Here is an 18,847-nt window from a genome sequence, read left to right on the forward strand (position 1 = left end):
TCACATGCCTACCCAGCCATATTCCTACATTGTGTTTTAGTGTGAATATCCTTAGAACACGCTCTTTGTCAGGAAAATATGTGGTCATATCAGTTGACTGCTCTACATTGACATGTCAGCAGCAATTACACAGTACATGTGATTGTGTAATTCTCATCTTTTTCACCCTTATAGCATGTGATTGCTGTGTTGTGCTTCTGCAGACATCCAGGTTCTGTGACAATATTCCACACAGTTGTCATATAGTACAAAATACTGAACTTTATTCATAAAAAGATATTTAAAAAACCAAAACACTGTAGCAAAGACAATATTCTCAAGTACAGTTCACCAGTGTTAATCATCTTGGAAATCATTCTGGTTCCTTTGAGGCAAAATGTTGCCTGCTAACAGACACGCTCATGCTGCTCTTTGAGGAATGCTACATGAAGACATGCCTCAATAGCTGTTCAACAAGTCAATGTCCTCTGCAGTAAGAGCTGATGAGGACGAACGTTTAGTTGGAGGGCTCTGATGTGAACTGTCACACTTTTCTGACTGGCGCTGCCGTTTTTTGATATTTTGCCAGGGAGTCTTCGCTTGATGATTGGTTGCGGAAAGAATCTGTTTTTCTGGTGTGTGATTGTTTGCTGCAGGTCTGTAGAAATGCAGTCTTTCCCCCTTGGACTCTTCTTCTCTCTCACATACCAAGGGTGCAGCATTCAGTACTTCTCTGACAAACTTCTGCCTGCCAACTAAAGAAAAAAAACACTTTGAAGACTATTTAAGGTAATGGGTCATAATATTAAACTTGACTTGTGAAAATATAATGAAAGAATACTTACAAAAGCGAAGCGCTGATATTCTGGATTCTTCAATTTTCTTCTGCTTTGGCATTTGTGTGCTATTTGTTTCCCACTGGTTTACAACCTGGAAATTAGTGAAACATCGTCAAACAGTGCTACACCTGCAACATTACAGAATAGTACTTAACTTATGTTTACTTTTATCAGTGTCTGAGGATATTTACCTGCTCGGCCCAACCTTCTGTTTTACATCTTGAGTGATCAAATGTGTCCAGTGGTCTCTCAGAATAAATGAGCCCCAACAGGTCCCATGTGGTTGATTTCAATCCTCTGCCAAGCTGGAGGTATGAAGTCGATTTAGACATCAACATTTCAAAAAGTTAAAGCCAAATGTTAACACAACCATGACTGTCCTACCTTCATACTGGTCCCAGATACATCAAGCTTTTCAAGCTTGGGGAGGCAGGTGAGGTATCTGAGAGCCCGCTCTGAGACAGGGTTGTCTGTATTAGAGAGAGAATAATAATGGCCCTTCAAAATGCTTTAAATCTGGGCGTGGTGGTATTTGTGCTACCACAACAATATGGAAGCAAATAATAGCTTTGTAACTAACAGGAAACATCCAGGAACTGGAGACAGTCTAGACCCTTCTTCATCATCCGAACCGGTGCAGTCAATCTTTGCAGGCCGACATCTGACAGACTGTTACCACCAATGAAAAGCTGAATCAAGCTGCTAAAGAAAAAGACAGGAGAGTGTTATAGTTAGGTTTTACTGCCAACAATACTGTATGCCTTTGAGACTCAGAAATCAGGTATTACCTTGCCAATGAGCTGGATGTTAGATGCTGGAACATCTCATGATCATCCCCAAGTCTGCATCCAAACAGGTCCAGACACTTCAAACTATGAAATGTTTTAATTTCATCCATCCTCTCATGCAAAAGTGGAAACCTAAAGAAAGGAAAGAGTCAAGACACAGCTTGGTGGCTGGCAGACGTGGTAGTGGCACTGTAACTTACCTATTTCTTAGACAGAGGGATCCAAGCACCATTTCTCCATATGCATCACTGAATAATTGCAGGGCTTTAGGAGAAATGTCTGGGTTTACAAATATACGATTCTCTTCTGCTGCTGCAAAAAGTCTGTCTCCTATTTGCTCAGGGAAACCAACCAGAGAGTCCACATGGTGGATGTTGTCAGCTACGAATAATAGAGTGATGTCAAACAGAGATTTCGTGGTGTATCTCAGACTTCCCTCTGCATTGTAGGTGAATATGAAGTGCTCTTTTCTCAGTACAAACGGGTTTGTCCTTCTGCACGACGACACTGGCTTTGGCTGTGCCAGTACTATGTCACCGACACGACGAAGGTTGCCTCTTTCTCGGACATAAATGGTGCTATTGTCCATACTAAGGTCGCACATTTTTTCCTGTGAGAACCAAAAAATTCTAAACACACTCACTTTTAGTCAGCTAGCCAGCAAAACACCTTAAGCATTACAAAAACTCAAGATAGCTCCATAAGCTAGCTAATGAATAAGGTCGTTGAGTGAGCGACAACCTCTGAATAATAGTCTTAAGTAGGACTCTTTCATTGTTTTTTATCTCTTCTAATTTTATCTCGCATATTACGCTAATTTAATTGTTAACTGTTACTCGCGTAACTCTTGACAACTATCGAGTTCCTTGTGGAGGAGGTGAACACTGTATATTAACCGAATGAATTTTTTTTCCTAGGATGGCGATGTCATAACCTTCCCTACTCTGCCTCTGATTGGCCTACCTTGATATTCTTACCCTGATCTTAACCAATCTCACTCCTGATGTCTAAACCTAACCAACCCAACCAACGAAGGCAGCAAGTACTAGCCAATCAGAGGCAGATTAGGGCGGGTCATGACTTCGCCTTCCTAGGAAAAGAAAATTTTGCAAACGGAACCGCGGTCTTAGCTTACTAACGTCAAAATAAAAGTCAACTACTAATAGTTTATCTTTTAAACATCCCAAAATACTGAAACGTCAAAGTGGTAGTGAGGGTTTCACATACATGAACATTCACAAACGTCGCAATTAACGAATCATAACATGGTTAATAAAAGTTTAAATAATATTAAAAAATAAACCATTACTTTGAAAACGACAGGAAGAAGTCTTGTTTACATGGCTAGTAGATCCTGCTCCAAGTAACGCTAATTTAGCTAGAGAAGTGAAATGATTATTGGAAGATAACTTGGTAAGGAATGTATTATTTCAAGACTATATCCAGAACTATGCGTTTACTTTTTAAGTACAACCGAGGATGATTTTAATGGTCCCAATGTTATGTGTAACTGTTATAAGTTGTTGCTGAGCTGTCAAGTGGAGCTTGCTAACTTAACTAACTTACTAACGTTAGCCAACTTGTAGCACTGTCTCTTCAGGTGTATTGTCCATAGTTTAAAACGTTTAAAACCAGTAATGGCATATGGGTAAAGTACAAATACTCATGAAAGCTCTTCTTTACAGCTCTCTAAGAACATATTGTTGCATCCGTGCAACATTAACTTGCCGATAAGTTCCTGGTAGACTCGTTACTGGGAGTGAATCCTTGTAAAGAATGGCGTCAGCAAAGGATCCCTTTCAATTTCAAGGTAGGTGTCATCATTAAGCTGTTGTGTGACTAGGAAATCAAGTTCCTTTATTTAACTTGCCATGCGCTTTCTCAGCATATGTGGCCTTCACATACGCACATCTCTCTCTTCCTGTGCTACAATGTAATGGTGGATTGAAAAAAATGCATATCTCGCTCTCTCAGAAAACTGTCAAAACTTGTGGTTAATACTTTCTTTATATCTATGTCAAGAATTTGAAGAAGCTGGCAATCTGTTAGAAGCCAATAGAGATGCAACGACCATAAGCATTGAGGATGATGTTGTCAACCCTGAGAAGCAGAGAAAAGCTACTGGCTTCACTCCTGATGTTGATAATGAGGACCCACTTGGCAATGATGACGAGACAGAGGTCAGGACAAGACTTTTTTTTGAGCTTTTAAATATTTTTGCTACAAATGTTCATTTGATAATCTTTTGTTGTTGTCACTTTCCTTCTTTTTCAATTGAAGCTTCTCTCTGGGCAAAAGAAAAGTGCCCCTTTCTGGACATTTGAGTACTACCAAAGGTTTTTTGACATCGAGACCCATCATGTAATATATTTACTATTTCATTTAATGACTATTAAACATTACACCAACTTGTCTTGTAATATGAATTGCCTCAGAAAAAAAGAATTACAAATGTAGCCTAGATTAGCCTACCAATGTGATGGTTACTAACATTTCTTTCAGGTGAAGGAAAGAATCGTTGGATCAGTGCTGCCATGGCCTGGGAAGAACTTTATTCATGTCTACCTTCGTAGAAATCCTGATCTCTATGGTTAGCACTTCAACAGTTTAATATATTAATACTTGTAATAAAGTTGTTCTGGAGAAACCAAATTAGCACACAAACTTAAGTTCTAATGCTTGTTTTGTGTGCTTTCAGGACCATTCTGGATTTGCACAACTCTTGTATTTGCCATTGCCATCAGTGGAAACATATCCAACTTTCTGGTGCACCTAGGCAAACCAAACTACAGATATACTCCAGAGTTTCGAAAAGGTAAGTGGCTCACTTGCTCAAGATGAAGGCGAGAGAAAACTGTAAATTTCATTTGTTTGTTTTTTTTTTAATTCCAGTGACCATAGCTGCAACAGCGATCTTCAGCTATGCTTGGCTGGTGCCTCTTGCCCTTTGGGGGTTCCTGCTATGGAGAAACAACAAGATCATGAACTTGGTGTCATATTCCTTTATGGAGATTGTCTGTGTCTATGGATATTCCCTCTCCATTTACATACCTGCAGTGGTAAGACCTAAAGTTTTATATAATGTCTATATGATGTGAATTTCCAGAACAATTACAATACCACAATAAATATAGGCATCAGATTTTGTATCCAAGATTGTATCCATGTCACCCGCACCTTCTACATTGGTATCAAGATGTGATGCATTTTCAATACAGCTAAAAATAGTTGATCAGAAAGATCCTTTTTATATAATTTTTACAATTTTGACAACTTTAATTTGAGACTAGAGAACAAAATAACAGAGTTTGCATGAACCACTTCTTAGCAGCATATTCAACAGAAGATAACATCTCAGTAACACACTGAATTGTTTAAAAGATTTAGAACACATGTGATGAATTTTTCTATGCATGTGTATTGAGTTGGCCCTTAATGATAATGTAATATAATGTGGCTCCAATACATTTGCAGTCTTCTTATTTCTCCCTGAATCATGAACACATTTAGAGTGTTGTTGGTGTCTGAGACACTTATTTTAAAATCCACTGTTGTTTCCTAAACAAGGTCCTTTGGATCATCCCATATGAATGGCTGAGGTGGTGCTCCATCGTGGTGGCGCTCTGCCTCTCTGGTTCAGTCCTGGCGTTGACTTTCTGGCCTGCAGTCAGGGATGACCACCCCAAAGTTATCATAGCTATCATGTCAGCCATAGTGGTGCTCAATGTCCTGCTCGCTGTTGGATGCAAGGTAACTGTGCCTTTCTATAATCATGGTACTGCTTTTACATAACTTTACTGGTAGAGCTAATTCCAAATTTCAGAGATATGGAAAATAAATCTGTTTGGAGAAATACAATCCTGTGTTCATTGTTCTGGTTTGGCAAACTACATCTGCACTAATCCTGTAGATTCAAGCTTGCGCATCCATCTCGGTGTAGATAACAACAATGATTGACTCAATCTCATTTGATCCCAGTAACACGGTCAAGCTGTGACCCACCTTGGCGGTGTCATCACAGACATCACACTACACTGATATTTTGTGCATGCTCCTCCCTGTGTGTTTCTGGGAAATTACTTAACCTGATAGTGTCAAGTGTCAACTCCCTCTGGAGAGACTCTCTTCATCGGAAACTGTGACCGCATTTGCTAACTGGTGTGAGATTGGGCTGTTAGTGCACTTCTTAATGTGAATCCTGTCAGGTCCACGGGAGTATCATATGTCTGGTCACATTCACGTAATTAGTCTACAAAGTAAGCTCGTGTCTGAAAGCCGACCAAGATTAATGGTTTGCAAGAATGCCGTATTCTCTCCTGTAACACCAAGCATTTGCTGCATAGTTGCTCACAGACACTCCGGGTTTAGTTCTTGATTGATGAGTAGTTTCTATCAATCCTGTAATTGCTTTCTTTGCCAGGTTCTCTCACACTCTTTTCTCTGTTTGTTTGGTTTTTCAGGCCTATTTCTTCAGCAAACCAGAACCAGCACTACTAGTTGAAAATTCCACTGCAAAAGAGGTGATCAAAGCAAGTCCCTTGCAATGAAAGCCTTTCATTGTCTGAAGGTAAACAAACGTGACACTGAATCTTTTTAAGCCATGATCCCATTGTATAAATACACTAATAACCTGATACATGTAAGTCATATTTCCCCTCTTGATACTTTCTCATAGCCATTTTTATATTCACACTTTGTTGTGTTTAGAATGACAAGTCCCTGCTTCAGTAGCAGCTCTAAATTGTTGGCCTATTTTATTGGTTTTGGCTTGAGTGCATGAGATTTTCTGATCTGCTAGAGCTGAACATCTGACACCGGACTTCCTTTACATGATTTCTCCTTCCCAAAGCAAGTGTTATTCTTTTTTAAATTGCAGGTTCTCCTGTTGCCTTATTAGAGAGAATCGGGTTGCTGTGGTGATGAAGTCATGGGTCGTCTGGATTTCACCTGCACTTGGACATTCTGGCTTAATCCTTAAAACCCAGTGTGTATGGTTCAACTGCATGACCTCTGAAAATGTACACTAGTACCAAGTATGTTATTTCTAACTGGATGGGTTCTAAACTTTTTTTAAAGATAAAGGTGGTATGGTGTCACTCAGCACACGGGAGCTCTTATAGTATGGTAGTTTTCCGCTTTATAGCTATTATGTTAAAATATTTAGATAACCAGTCTGTGCAGTAATGTTGGTGGCATCAAAGGCATTTTGTATATGCAAGTTTTTTTATATATATATATGCAAGTTTTAATGGGATTTGGCTAATATACTTTGTATACAGAAATTTCTGGATGAACAGCAAAACATCTACAGGTTTGGGTGAGATATTCAACAAAGTTATTGTCTTTTCTTCAAACAGATGTAACCATAAGTGCTGTCAACTAATGCCAAAGACCCATCCTAAATGTCCAAGAGATTTACAACTTGTATAATTATTTTTTTATGATTTCTTTCAATGACAAACTGCATTTGATAAAATGTATGGAATTAAATATATAATTTCTCAATGTTTCTTGGGGGGGAAAAAAAGTAAGATCCTTTGCTATTAATTACTATAAATCATCACTGTTATCATACTAGTAATACATTTACATTCCACCAAAGCCAATTTTATAGCAATTTTAGGTGTATTCATAATTTACCAATTAAGCTCAATGTACAGATTGTTTAAATACTGTTTCTGTTAGTTAACATTTAAATTGTTTTCTGAAGAATTTAATTATGAATATCTAAAACAAGGATGGCCTATGCTAAACACTGCCTGAATCTAGCATCAAACCTTTAAAAAAAAATTCTAAAAGTATGAATAGAATTTTACTAAAACACAAAATTTTATCACTGCAAATTTTTGTCATTTCATTTATGAAAAATAAATGGTATCTTTCTACATGTTTGTTATCTGTAATAACAGTGTGTTTACTTCCCCAAAGGGCTAGTGATTCTGGATTGTTGCATCATATAAAATATCAGTCTCAGATATACGTCGCTTTGGATAAAAGCGTCTCCTAAATGAAAAAATGTAATGTAATCAGATAAATGCTTAAAATAATAGTAAATGCTTTTTGCTCATATAATTCGTTGAAGCATTTGACATAATAACCTTAAATCACCCCGGGTCCCACACGTGTAGGCAACGTGACTCTTTTCTATCAGCTTTCGACAGCATTAAAGGCCGCCAGTACATTTCAACAGTTTGACATTTTAAATATTTAAGGGAGAGATTGTAACTAATACGTATAACTTCAACATTTCAAAGAGAGCGTCCAACTTTAAAAGTGGACATTTGGCTGCCGCTGCTGTTTTTCCAATTCATCCATCTAAACTGTCGTGTGTGTGTGTGTGGCCCGAGGAAACCGATAGAATCTACGGTGTCACTGTTTGGATGCACAGATCACCTGCAGTGGAAAATGTTACTTATGTAAAGCCTGTTTCCTACACAGAAGCTTATAGTGAGCATCTTATATGCAGGTGACATCGCTTAAGTCTATGTTTCATATTTCCATGGATTATTAAGGGCAAGGTTTTTAGATTAATTAACAAAATAGGGGAAAAAAATTGTGTCACTTGAAACTGTGTCAAAGGGATGGTGGCGCCCTAATTAATGGTCATTCTAGCCCCAGCTTTGAGTTACACAGGAGCTGCCTGTCAAACAGATAACCCTCTTAGAGGAATGTCACCTGCCTCTGTCTCAGGCGTGCAGGTAGTTGCTCGTGCTTGAGAAGTGAATTTACCAACACAGTGCTCAAGGACTATTTGAAGAGCCTGTAAGTAATAACAATTTTTAAAAAAGAAAATGCCTTTATAATATTTCATTTTTCATATTGTGTTTTGGGAACCTTACCCTAGGATGGCAACCTCAAATGTCAAAGGTGAAAAAGTGTCCAAATTTGAGACCTTAAAACTTTTGGAGAAATGCAGAAAGGAAAGAGATGATGCCATGCACAGGGAAAGTGTTCTCAGAGAAAAACTCAGACAGTACGAGTCAAGGCTGCGTTCAACTGAGGCTCTAAAACAGAAACTGAAGACCTTGACCATGGACAACAAGGACCTGAGGAAACAAGTGAAGACTCTTCGTACAGAGATTGGACTTGAGTGCAGCCCTAAGTTCAATGGAAAGACCACTAAGGACATAATCAATGACTTGCATGAAAAGGATCGTGAGTGCAGTTCCCTGTTAGAGAAGGCTGGGAAACTCAGTCTGACTATTGATGATTTGACATCTGAGTTGGCAAATACAGTCACCTCTAAAACACTTTTGGAAGATCAAGTGCAGTCATTGCAGCAAAATCTCAAGGATATGACAAATAATCAACGCCGTCTGCTGAAATTGTGGGAAGACAAGAAGGCCCAGAGGGAACAGCTTGCCCTTCCTGCAATTATCCAGAAACCTGGACAGAAACCAGTTGTCCATAGAGCAATTCAAACAGAGATGTCCGTCAGTTCATCCCAAAAGCTTCCAGTTAATGCATTTGAGACCAAGTCATTCTCTCGTGACAATGACAAAAAGACTGTTTTGGATAAACATAGTTTTACAACTTATGGAAATGGCTATCATCATGACAAGAAAGCTTTCATGCATGATGAAACCAAAGGGATTCAGAACTGACTTGACCCACTGACTGAAAACTCTTGAGAAAGTAAAGCAGAGACATTAAAAATACTTGGAGTAATGTTTATATATCTGTAGATGACTCAAAAAGTAAAACAAGATACAATTGAAACATTTTTAAGCTCATTTATGACTGATTTGATTTATTGGTGCCTTGTGTAATTTAATGCAGTGAAAAAGTTGTTGTCATAGTGCTTGTTCAAATGTAACTTAACTTTAAAAAAACAAAAAACTATAACGTATGAGCCTTTGCCGTTGAACCAGGCGGGGCTCCATACATAGGCCATTTAGTTTGAACATATATATAAATATATATAAGTTTCAGCTGAAAAAGCTCATTTAAATCATAGACTGTAAAATTTAGACCAAACCGTTGTGGCTGTGAGAGTCTGGCAACAGGCAGGAAGATGGACAACTTTTACTAGGGGTCCTTCAGAGGTCCTTTGAATGCATGTGGCGCGATATGGGAAACAGAGGAAAATAGTTTTGACAGCAGGAGAGCCGGAGAGATTATTGTCGCCAGCTGGTTCTCCATTTGTCTAAACAACATGTTTTCTGCAGAGCAAAGTTGTTGGTTTGTCCGTAAGGTGAGTCCTTTTTTTTTAAAATTGGTTTTTCATTCATAAAAAGAATAAATATATGTCGCCGGTGCTAGCGTGCTAGCTCCTAAGTAGCCTGATCTATTTATGCTACCCTCTGAGAGCTAACTTAGCACTTTTCAGCGTTAATTAACACACAAAAAACACATAAAAACAATTTACAGAACAAGAAAGGCAACGATAAAGAAGTAAAGAAATCAGGCACACGATTTGAACATATACTGTAGAGAAAAAAAAAGGAAACAGGAGCACGTAAAATGAATAGTATTAACTTACCCCTTAATATGTAGCTGTATGATGAGACTTTGCAAAACATGAACAGAATCAAACAGACATAAATTAAAAAGGGGCGTCTGTTAGTCATTTTACTTACCCAGTAAAATAAATGATTAAATTATTTTTGTGAACGACCATGTCAAAATATGTGAACGTTCTTTCAAAAAATGTGTATGTATGTACATACCGAAAGAGCAGATGGTCAATAGCGTCTACTGCTGAAGAACAGATAATAAAATAATCAATTTCAAACGTACTGTTTTAATGTAAAAAGCTACTGACTGGGTAGATATTACGTCAAAGCTTGCAATTTAATTTATCAGGGTTAAAACGATCAAACTTGACTAATTAAAACTCCTTACAATAACGTATATTACTGCATCTCCCATCATTCAGATTTACATCACAAATATTGGGACTAGGCAAAGTAGCAGCAGGTTTTATGAAGAGAAGTGGTTGAACCACCTTACATACTTTTTTTTTTTCTTTTACAACCTTTGAAAGTAACGTAACTTTGTCTTTCTTTAAATTACATAGTTTTACCAGCTATTGATCAGTTAATATCATGGATATAATAATGATTAACTGCACTGTTCAGGTGATTTGTTGGAGAGCTGCGGCTAGTATTGCTTGGGCTGTCCTCTTGTTGCCACCCACCAAAGCCGTTTTTGTGATCCTCAGCGGATTCAGTCTTCTCCACCCAATCCAGACGATATCAGGTCAGCCTCTACCTTCAGTGTGACATTTGATCATTAACTCAGTTTTCCTGTTGTAAACTAACTGACTGCACACTTCGTTGTCCTGCAGAATGTCTGTCCCTCTTAGGGAGTGGAAGTGCCATCTTCTCCCTCATCCTGCTATGCGGAGTGATCCTCATGGTTGGGTTCCTGAACCTCGAGTATTATACAGGTGAGTGTCAGGAGCAGGGAGTTAAAAGAATGCTGCAAAAGTAGATGTCTGACTTTGTCTTTAGGGATGTCTTGTTGTCTTGCAACTGAAGGGTTACTTGAATGTTTTGTTTGACAGCTCATCTGTTTAGTTTATACACTACAGAAAACACTGAGACAGACTGAGATCTCAAGTAAATACATCAAACATCTCAGCCAGGAATAGGAAACAAAGTGCATATGATAACATTTTAATAAGACTACATTATGGACCGAATAAGAACTACATGATAACAGTCATCTTTTTTTATTAATGGAGTAATCAATAGATGTTTTGAAATCAGCCCAGAGGAATCTTAAAAACACCTTTCTTATTTTGATCCATTAGATAAGTCATTTGTAATATGAAACTATGAAAAAGAGAAAAGCAATGAACTCTTTGCTTTTTGAAACTATGATCAAAATGTACGTTTTTCTAGATAAATGACTAAGATAACCAATTAACTAATTGGCACTGATTTTATTTAATTAGTTGTTTTGGCACTGCTTTAGCATAATCATGAGTTGTTATGATTGCTAAAAATGGTTCCAAATTACACTTCTTGTTGTAACAGACATTCAAAGAATGCAGTGTTTAGCAAAATAGTTGGATAGTTTGGCTACATGTCAAGTTTTTGTTGTAACTTTGTCATTTTTTTCTGTTTCCTTTCAGTCATCCCAACAATCCCATGCTCAAAAATCGCCCTTTTGGGTCAGCTGCTCCACCCTCGTCAGTTTGTTAACTCCTTGGCCCACTGTATCATGGGAATAATCGTGGCCTGGTGTTGTGCCGTCACCATCGGGGGCAGATACGAGACGCTCGGTTACCCTTGTACACAGAGTGATGGGTAAGGAGCTGCCACACACATTATCACATTGAGCTTTACATGCGTCATTAATAGTCTAATTGTCCCAATTTGTTCTCAACATCGACAGCTCCCCTCAGATGTGTCTGAATGAGTATCACCTCATTCTTCTGCTGGCAGGAGCCTTTGTAGGATTTTCTCACAGTCTATTGGGTGTGATCCACAACATGAACTATGTTTCTTTCCACACTGTTCAGGTATGTGATAGGAACTTACTCATTTATCTGTCTGATAATGATGCAAAGACTGAACATTTAGGATCCATTTTTGCCTGAATGGCTCAGTCTCAAATTCACAGACAGTGCCTCTCTCTCTCATTTAGAGTTATCATTCATTGACCTCTACAGTTCTGTGTAAATTTGTTTTTTAGAAAAATGAAAATACAGGCAATGTCCTTTGAATGGCAGCTTATATTAGTGCTGATTATCACCGCTTCCTATTTTTCCTTTAGCAATACAAGTACCTTCGCTTTAAGGGATCCCTACCTCTGGTGGTGAAGTGCAGTGCCACTCAAGCACTTTACTCTATCAGGAACTACATTATAGTGTATTTATTTTTGGGTAAGTGACCTCTCTTTACAAATGAAACTTCAGAGATAAAGTGTCAGATTTGGTCAGTTAGGTGGACCGCTGATGTGTCCCAACATCTGAAGGAAATTGGACATTTGCTCTCAGAGCTCCCTAAACATTAGATCAAACTGCACAATGACACGTTTAGTGTGTTGGTCAGTTATTGTGGTTCAGCTTCGTTCTTATCACTCCTTCTTCTGTACAAAGTTCCTAAAAGTGATATATAAATAAAATATTATACTTTGATATTAACAGGTTACATTCCGAGGGCATGGATCTGTAAAACGCTCAATCTTCATTTGAACAGGTCAGTGTGGTTTCTGGGTCACATATGACTAAACGAGCATCACTGTAAATGTCTTCCTCACAGTGCGTTTTCACTGAATTGATTTCATACATGTATTTGTGTGCGATCTCGCCCTCCAGCTCTGACAATCCTCTCGACACCTTCGCCGGACTGCTGGACTTGTCCCTGTTCTACCACCTGTGGATCAGTGCCACCTTCCTCCTCTGCACATGGTACATCACACTGCTGCTCTTTAGGATCTTTGTCACTGAGGTATGTGTATCTATACATTTATGCAACCCCTTAACACTGCAAAACCCAAAGTCTCACTGTACTTAAATACAAAGGTGACTAAACACTGAAGTGAAGGAGTTTTCTCTGACAAACTATGGTTGTTTCTTTGCAGTAATTTCTGGTTTAAATTCTCATTACAGGGGGCGTCAACATTTTTATTTAGATTAGTAGTAATCCCTGGTTTTACTACTCAGACTTTAGCAAAGATTAATGTGGCAACCACCATAAAATAGCACACTTAGTCCAGTTTCTAATAATCCATTCTGAAGGCCAAATCATGTCTGTAATCGGCTTAAAGGTGGAGTGTTGTATTTCAAGGTAAAGACATCACCTCTTTTAATTATTTAGAGACACTAGGGGGCAGTGTTGCCATTGCTTTGAATGTCCATGGACCTGAAGAGCACCAGACTTAATGGGATTTTGTTCAGGTTTTTGTTCAATCCCCCATAATCGTCTTAAGCGAACAGTTAAATTTATGCTTGAGGAGCTTGACTTAAAGGTAATGTTATCTAATGTGTTTTCTGTTGTCTGCAGGTGTACAGTTTTCCTGTGCAGTCATCTTTTACTGATGATATCCACCAGTGTCTTCCAAAAGTTCTTACTGACAAGCATCCAATGATATTGAAGGTAGATAAAACATCCAGTCAGCTTCTTTCAAGTTGCCCCATTTTTGTGTTCCTGCTTATTGAAAAATGTTTGGATTTTGACACGTCTTCCTCCAAATTTTAGTTTCTAGCCCTGCAGGACTTGGCTCTGCTGTCTCAACACTCCCCGTCACGACGCTGTGAGGTCTTCAGTCTGAGTCAGCCAGGTGTGTTGTCCTGGCAGAAAAAGGATCCTTGCTTATACTGTTTTTGCTTCTTGCATTTAAGCGACTCTTAAATGTGCAATGTTCTTTTTAAGTAGCTTAAAGCTAAATGTATTTACATTTTTATTTCTGTCTTTCTCAGGTGGCCATCCTCATAACTGGAATGCCATCAGCAAGGAGTGTTTGTCTCTGCTGGCTGATCTGACTCAGAGACTCATAGCCTATCATGATACTATAGCAACCAATGGCAGGGCAAAATCACTATCTACTGGAAGTGAAAGGAAGACTTCATCGGAGGCATCAGGTACATTGCTACATACCACTGGTTGATAAGTGAAGACTTGTCAAGAATGAACATTTGATGCAAAGATTCAGACATTTACAGAAGAGTAATTAGAAAATATCTGTCTTTAAAGTTCTGCTAACATATGTGTTTTATATATTTTATGTAGCTGCGGGTGTAGTACAATTTTACACACTGTATTTAAATTACTTTTGTAAGTAGTAATTAGAGGACTAATTACCAGGTAATAGTCATACATTCCATCTGCTATCATGAGAAGTTTTTTTTTTTTTTTAAATGTAAATGTTGTTGTTTAATGATCATCCTCCTATGTTTTGTATTCCTTTCTTCTTTTAACCTTAAAAGTAACCTCAGGCACAGAGGATCTTATGAGCCCCAGGCCCACTTTACTCATGAAAACACCGGCCTCTGTCTTTGCCCGCTCCATCGTTGGTGGTCCTTCGAGCCCCCTGACGGCACCATTCACCCCTGACCTGAATAGCCCCTTTGCTTCTCCGGGCCTGCGGCGTCTCACCACTCCAGTAGAACAATGCTCGCCATGGCACGGATCCGTGCAGAGCCCACACATCATGAGGAGAGCCCCAAAACTCTGGTCCACCTCCACAGGTGAGAGGAGCCTACTGAAAGATGAATAGTCACTCAGATCAAACTGACACTTTAAAATCCAATTTTAGACACAGGGATTTGTTAAAAAGATGCTGATGCTGGTCTTTTTTGAAATGAGTAACACACCTCTGGAGCAAATGTTAATTGTTATAGTCATTTTTAGCTTTAAATATATATATGTTTTTTCAACTTAAATGACTGAACTGATGTTCAGCTATTGCTAGTAGTTTTGAACTTCTAGCATTCTGGTAGGTGCTATTGTGTCAATGACTCAAATTTAGCACTCAATGTAAATGAATACACATCTGTCAATCCAGCTTTCTTGAAGGTTCACATTTATGATTGAGCCTCTGTCTCGGTGCAGATTCACTGGCCAATGGCAGTCCCCCGTCATCCCCTGCCTCAGTTCCCAGTCCAAAGCAGGAATCCTCCAAACCAAGTCTCCTGGCTCAGTTCCTCCAGAACAGAAAAGAACAGGTACTTCAGCCTCGTCACAAAGGAGCATTACAATGTGTTTGATAGAATGTCCAGCATTGTGCTTCGGACATAAGAGTTTTCATACTTAACGTTTAGTCGTGCTGGGCTAACATAAGAAGCGTCATACAGAGGACCCTGCATCATCTGATTTTTTTTTTATAACTTTCCTAAACCGACGATCAGACAGTGATACCTGCTTTTCATAGCGACTGGACAAGTGTGTGCAGGTGGGAAGATGGACAAAGCTCCACTTTCCTCGTTCATAACTCAATCTCACCAAACACTTCTGTGCCGCCAGCACGAGTGTGACTGAAATTAGGACCAAATTCTGAACAGTAGCTGGGGATATGTGTCTTACCTGTATCCTGATTGCTCATCTATTTTACTAATAATTACTTGTAATTTCTTCATTTGTGTAAAATTTTCTTGATAAGTTTTGATAGCAAAACACCTTTGTCCCATTCAGGTTAAAAATTTCTTGGCAAAGCGGGTGCTGATAATGTATTTGTTTAACAAGGTAAGGATGTGTGGCATGTGCAAGCTCTCTCCCTTAGGTGCTGAACACTGTGAGGGGCTCCCTGCATGCTCTCATCTGTAGATTTCCACTTGGTTTCCCCACCCTGCAGCATCACTAATTTATCCATGGTTTTGGGTTTAATTGTGTAGGCATTACTAACGTAGATCCTTCCACCCATCTGTCTGTTACATCCTTGTTAATTATCCTTACTAATTACCTTTTTAAAAGTTTGAATTAAGGTGTCAAGTAAAGTGCATAATATAATGTAATAGTACATTGCACTATTCTATTCGTAGAAACTAGTTGGGTCAGTCTTCCTTGCTTTTTGAGGTTTATGTATCTTCCATTAATCACGCATGCATGAGTAGTGTAGTTTCACTAAAACTAATTCATCACTCTGATGTAAATGTACATCTGTCTGTTCACAAGAGAACTCCTGCTAGCTAACAGTTTCTCTTGCAGCTCCCAGAAGCCTCCAGTCAAGCTCTGTTTGCAGACAGCCAGGCTCACATCTGGGCTTTAGAGGGTAAGAAGAGCTGGTGGACTTTATTTTCATTGGATGTACATCTCGTGTCCTCTTGATCCAACATGTACATTACTATGTGCTCTAATATCATCCATCCAGGGCTGTCTTACCTTGTTCAAGCCTCTTACTCAGAAGACCAGTTTGGCGTTGTACAGACTGCATTACCCAACATTCTCAGTTGCATGCTTGTCTTACAAGAGGTAAGCTATTATGATTTACTGTAGCTATCCTGATAATAATAGTGTAGAAACTGTGATTTTAAAAATTTGACTATCAAATTTCATAACTGTATTTGTTGTACTTTACTGAGTGTGTGTGTGTGTGTGAGAGAGAATTGGCAACAATCTGTGGTTGAATACAAACTTTGCACTGAACCTTGTTCCTTGAAAACAAAAAATGTGCAGTTCTTGGTGCTTGCACAGATTGACAAAGTTAAAACAGTCAGTTCATCAAAATTGTCAAATTTTGTAGAGTTTATCAAATGAAAGCTGTCAGTAAGAAACACAAATGAAATTCCACTGTTTAAAAAGCAAATTCATGTGGGTCAATCAGGCAGAAGGTATTTTGTCTTTAACTGGAACATGGACTTATTGTTTAAATGTAACTTAGTCATCGACATTCACTCCATAGATGGAACTTGAACTCTCAAGAGTGCTTTGTCAGTGCAATAACGATGCATTGAGAACATATAAATAAACATATAACAACATTTTTGCTTTGGGTTGTGTGTCCTCTTTGTCTACAGGCAGTAGATCGACACTTCAAACTGCCTCACGCCTCCAGTAAGCCCGTCAGGTCAACGAGCAGCATGGGAGACTCAACTTACAAAACACTGCGCTTCGCTCTCAGGGCCACGCTCAAGACTGCCATCTACAGGATAACAACCACTTTTGGAGATCACTTAAAGTAAGGCTGGGTGTGAATAAAATCAGAACTTTTTTTTTTTTTTTTTTTGTATAATAAAAAAAACATTTCTCATGATGAGCCTACTAATTCTTGCTGTTTTTCTTTTATCCTCAGTGCTGTTCAGATGTCTGCAGAGCACCGGAAACGATTGCAACAGTTTCTGGAGTACAAGGAATAACACAACTGACACTCGGCTCTTGTGCCTTCTGATTCTTATTAGTGTGATTTGTGTGTGTGTGCGTGTGTGTGTGTGCGCGTGTGTGCATGCACATCAGCTTAAGTGAAGGAATGAGTGAAAGCCCATGATAGTGCCTCTTTTAATATTTATGTCTGCACTATGTCGTGGCGGATTGTATTTGATAGGCTAGATCACATCTCTCACACGCATGAGGTGGCAAAGTCCAACTGACAGACTGAACCAGGTTGGCAGGGGTTATAAAAGACTGTCACCTCCTGCTTTTGGGAAACTTAAACTAGCTGATTGTGTGGATAAGCAGCTCATTCCATGTTTGATTCATTTGTTTCACAAGAGCATATCAAGTAATCACATTTGACTCGTGCTCACTGGGATGAGTTGATAAGGGCTGTCTATAATGAATTATGTATGTTGTTTTTGGTTTCATACTACATCTTCTGTCCGCCTGAATTATATCTATGTGATCTGAAAACATTTTTGCATCAGATGTGAGTGAGAGGGTTGTCAGGAATGTGTTCTGTGTTACGGGAGCTCTTCAGTTTCACAGGTGTTGGGAGAGTGTATTCTGAAAATGTATTTTCTTAGATCTGGTTTTGTTCTAAACACCAGCCTGGAGAACCGGTTTACAGCTGCGCACATCAGCTTAGGTTCGCCAACGAGAAACGATACTGTAATCAGATTTACATCGAGACACCTGTTTTGTACGTTAGCTGATGTTTTTCGTCAGGTTCGTTCATATGAAATTAAACTGTCATTCATGTGAGATCAAGGATCGAGACTGACTGGTTACATGTGTGGGTAAATATGTTTTGATGGTCACTGCCAACATGCATTGAGTTTAAATTCCCACTCACAACCTATTGAATAAAAACATTATGTAAATAATATTTCCAAGGTTTTCATCATTACTCAGCTGAAGTGAGCACATAGTAAATGCTTTATTATTTTCTTCATCAGAAATGATGCATAGTTTCTCCCAGCACTGTGGTGCTCATTCTGCATATTGATAAAATATTACATCAGGTGACTTATTGCAAGGATTTATGCAAGGGGATATGCAGCTCTACACAGTGCATTTACATGCCCTTAGGCAAACAGGTATATCAAGCTAAACAAAGGCTTGCTGTCAGCTCTTATCATATAAAAGTTTTAAAGTGAAGACCTAGTTGGGTTTTTTTAGTCCAATAACTTTTTGGGAAGCTAAAATCCAGCGTGTGGACATTACTTCTTTACTTCGTTGACTCAGTTGGCCTGCACCTGTCATAAATACAGGATGGTATGTGCACACAACGACCTCTCTGTTCAACACATTTGGCTCTAATATGTTCTGGATGGTGAATTCCACAAAACAAACTTGAATGAGTCAGCAGAGATTCTGCTCAGAGTCTCATGCCTTTCTCAATGTGCGCAATGGTAACAACTGAAAGGAGGAAAAATATTTGAACATAAAGTAATAATTTGAGTGCTGTCTTAATAAT

The 18,847-nt window shown here is 38.7% G+C and overlaps 4 protein-coding genes across 6 annotated transcripts; 3 read left to right on the top strand and 1 right to left on the bottom strand.

Moving 5' to 3' along the window:
- Positions 1–241: 241 nt before the first annotated feature.
- Positions 242–2,523, bottom strand: lrrc42 (leucine rich repeat containing 42). 2 transcript variants are annotated; one of them, XM_067606365.1, is made up of 7 exons: positions 1,807–2,523; positions 1,607–1,738; positions 1,399–1,517; positions 1,203–1,288; positions 1,010–1,123; positions 825–909; positions 242–734 (listed from the first exon to the last, which is right to left on the bottom strand). In XM_067606365.1, exons 1-7 carry the CDS (start codon positions 2,208–2,210, stop codon positions 439–441), a joined length of 1,236 nt encoding a protein of 411 aa, XP_067462466.1. In that variant the 5' UTR covers positions 2,211–2,523; the 3' UTR covers positions 242–438. The 2 variants fall into 2 exon arrangements, with proteins under 2 accessions (XP_067462466.1, XP_067462464.1); XM_067606363.1 differs by having other exon boundaries at positions 1,399–1,520; positions 1,807–2,522.
- A 388-nt stretch (positions 2,524–2,911) lies between these two features.
- Positions 2,912–7,111, top strand: yipf1 (Yip1 domain family, member 1). The gene is made up of 10 exons (XM_067606367.1): positions 2,912–3,019; positions 3,292–3,416; positions 3,629–3,786; positions 3,887–3,967; positions 4,109–4,196; positions 4,305–4,421; positions 4,499–4,665; positions 5,174–5,356; positions 6,067–6,173; positions 6,483–7,111. Exons 2-9 carry the CDS (start codon positions 3,383–3,385, stop codon positions 6,151–6,153), a joined length of 915 nt encoding a protein of 304 aa, XP_067462468.1. The 5' UTR covers positions 2,912–3,019; positions 3,292–3,382; the 3' UTR covers positions 6,154–6,173; positions 6,483–7,111.
- A 513-nt stretch (positions 7,112–7,624) lies between these two features.
- Positions 7,625–9,573, top strand: zgc:113691 (uncharacterized protein LOC503529 homolog). Its single transcript, XM_067606368.1, has one exon. It carries the CDS (start codon positions 8,452–8,454, stop codon positions 9,208–9,210), a length of 759 nt encoding a protein of 252 aa, XP_067462469.1. The 5' UTR covers positions 7,625–8,451; the 3' UTR covers positions 9,211–9,573.
- A 71-nt stretch (positions 9,574–9,644) lies between these two features.
- ndc1 (NDC1 transmembrane nucleoporin) lies at positions 9,645–18,256 on the top strand. Of its 2 annotated transcripts, XM_067606360.1 has the most exons (18): positions 9,645–9,800; positions 10,687–10,807; positions 10,896–10,997; positions 11,688–11,862; positions 11,951–12,077; positions 12,332–12,440; positions 12,705–12,756; positions 12,876–13,008; positions 13,564–13,656; positions 13,759–13,840; positions 13,980–14,141; positions 14,487–14,747; positions 15,112–15,224; positions 15,691–15,741; positions 16,204–16,267; positions 16,367–16,467; positions 17,013–17,173; positions 17,288–18,256. In XM_067606360.1, the coding sequence occupies exons 1-18, from the start codon at positions 9,762–9,764 to the stop codon at positions 17,349–17,351; spliced, it is 2,010 nt and encodes a 669-aa protein (XP_067462461.1). In that variant the 5' UTR covers positions 9,645–9,761; the 3' UTR covers positions 17,352–18,256. The 2 variants fall into 2 exon arrangements, with proteins under 2 accessions (XP_067462461.1, XP_067462462.1); XM_067606361.1 differs by lacking the exon at positions 15,691–15,741.
- Positions 18,257–18,847: the final 591 nt, after the last annotated feature.

The sequence above is a fragment of the Thunnus thynnus genome, chromosome 12, assembly GCF_963924715.1.
Source record: "Thunnus thynnus chromosome 12, fThuThy2.1, whole genome shotgun sequence".
In the NCBI taxonomy this organism is placed as follows: Eukaryota; Metazoa; Chordata; class Actinopteri; order Scombriformes; family Scombridae; genus Thunnus; species Thunnus thynnus.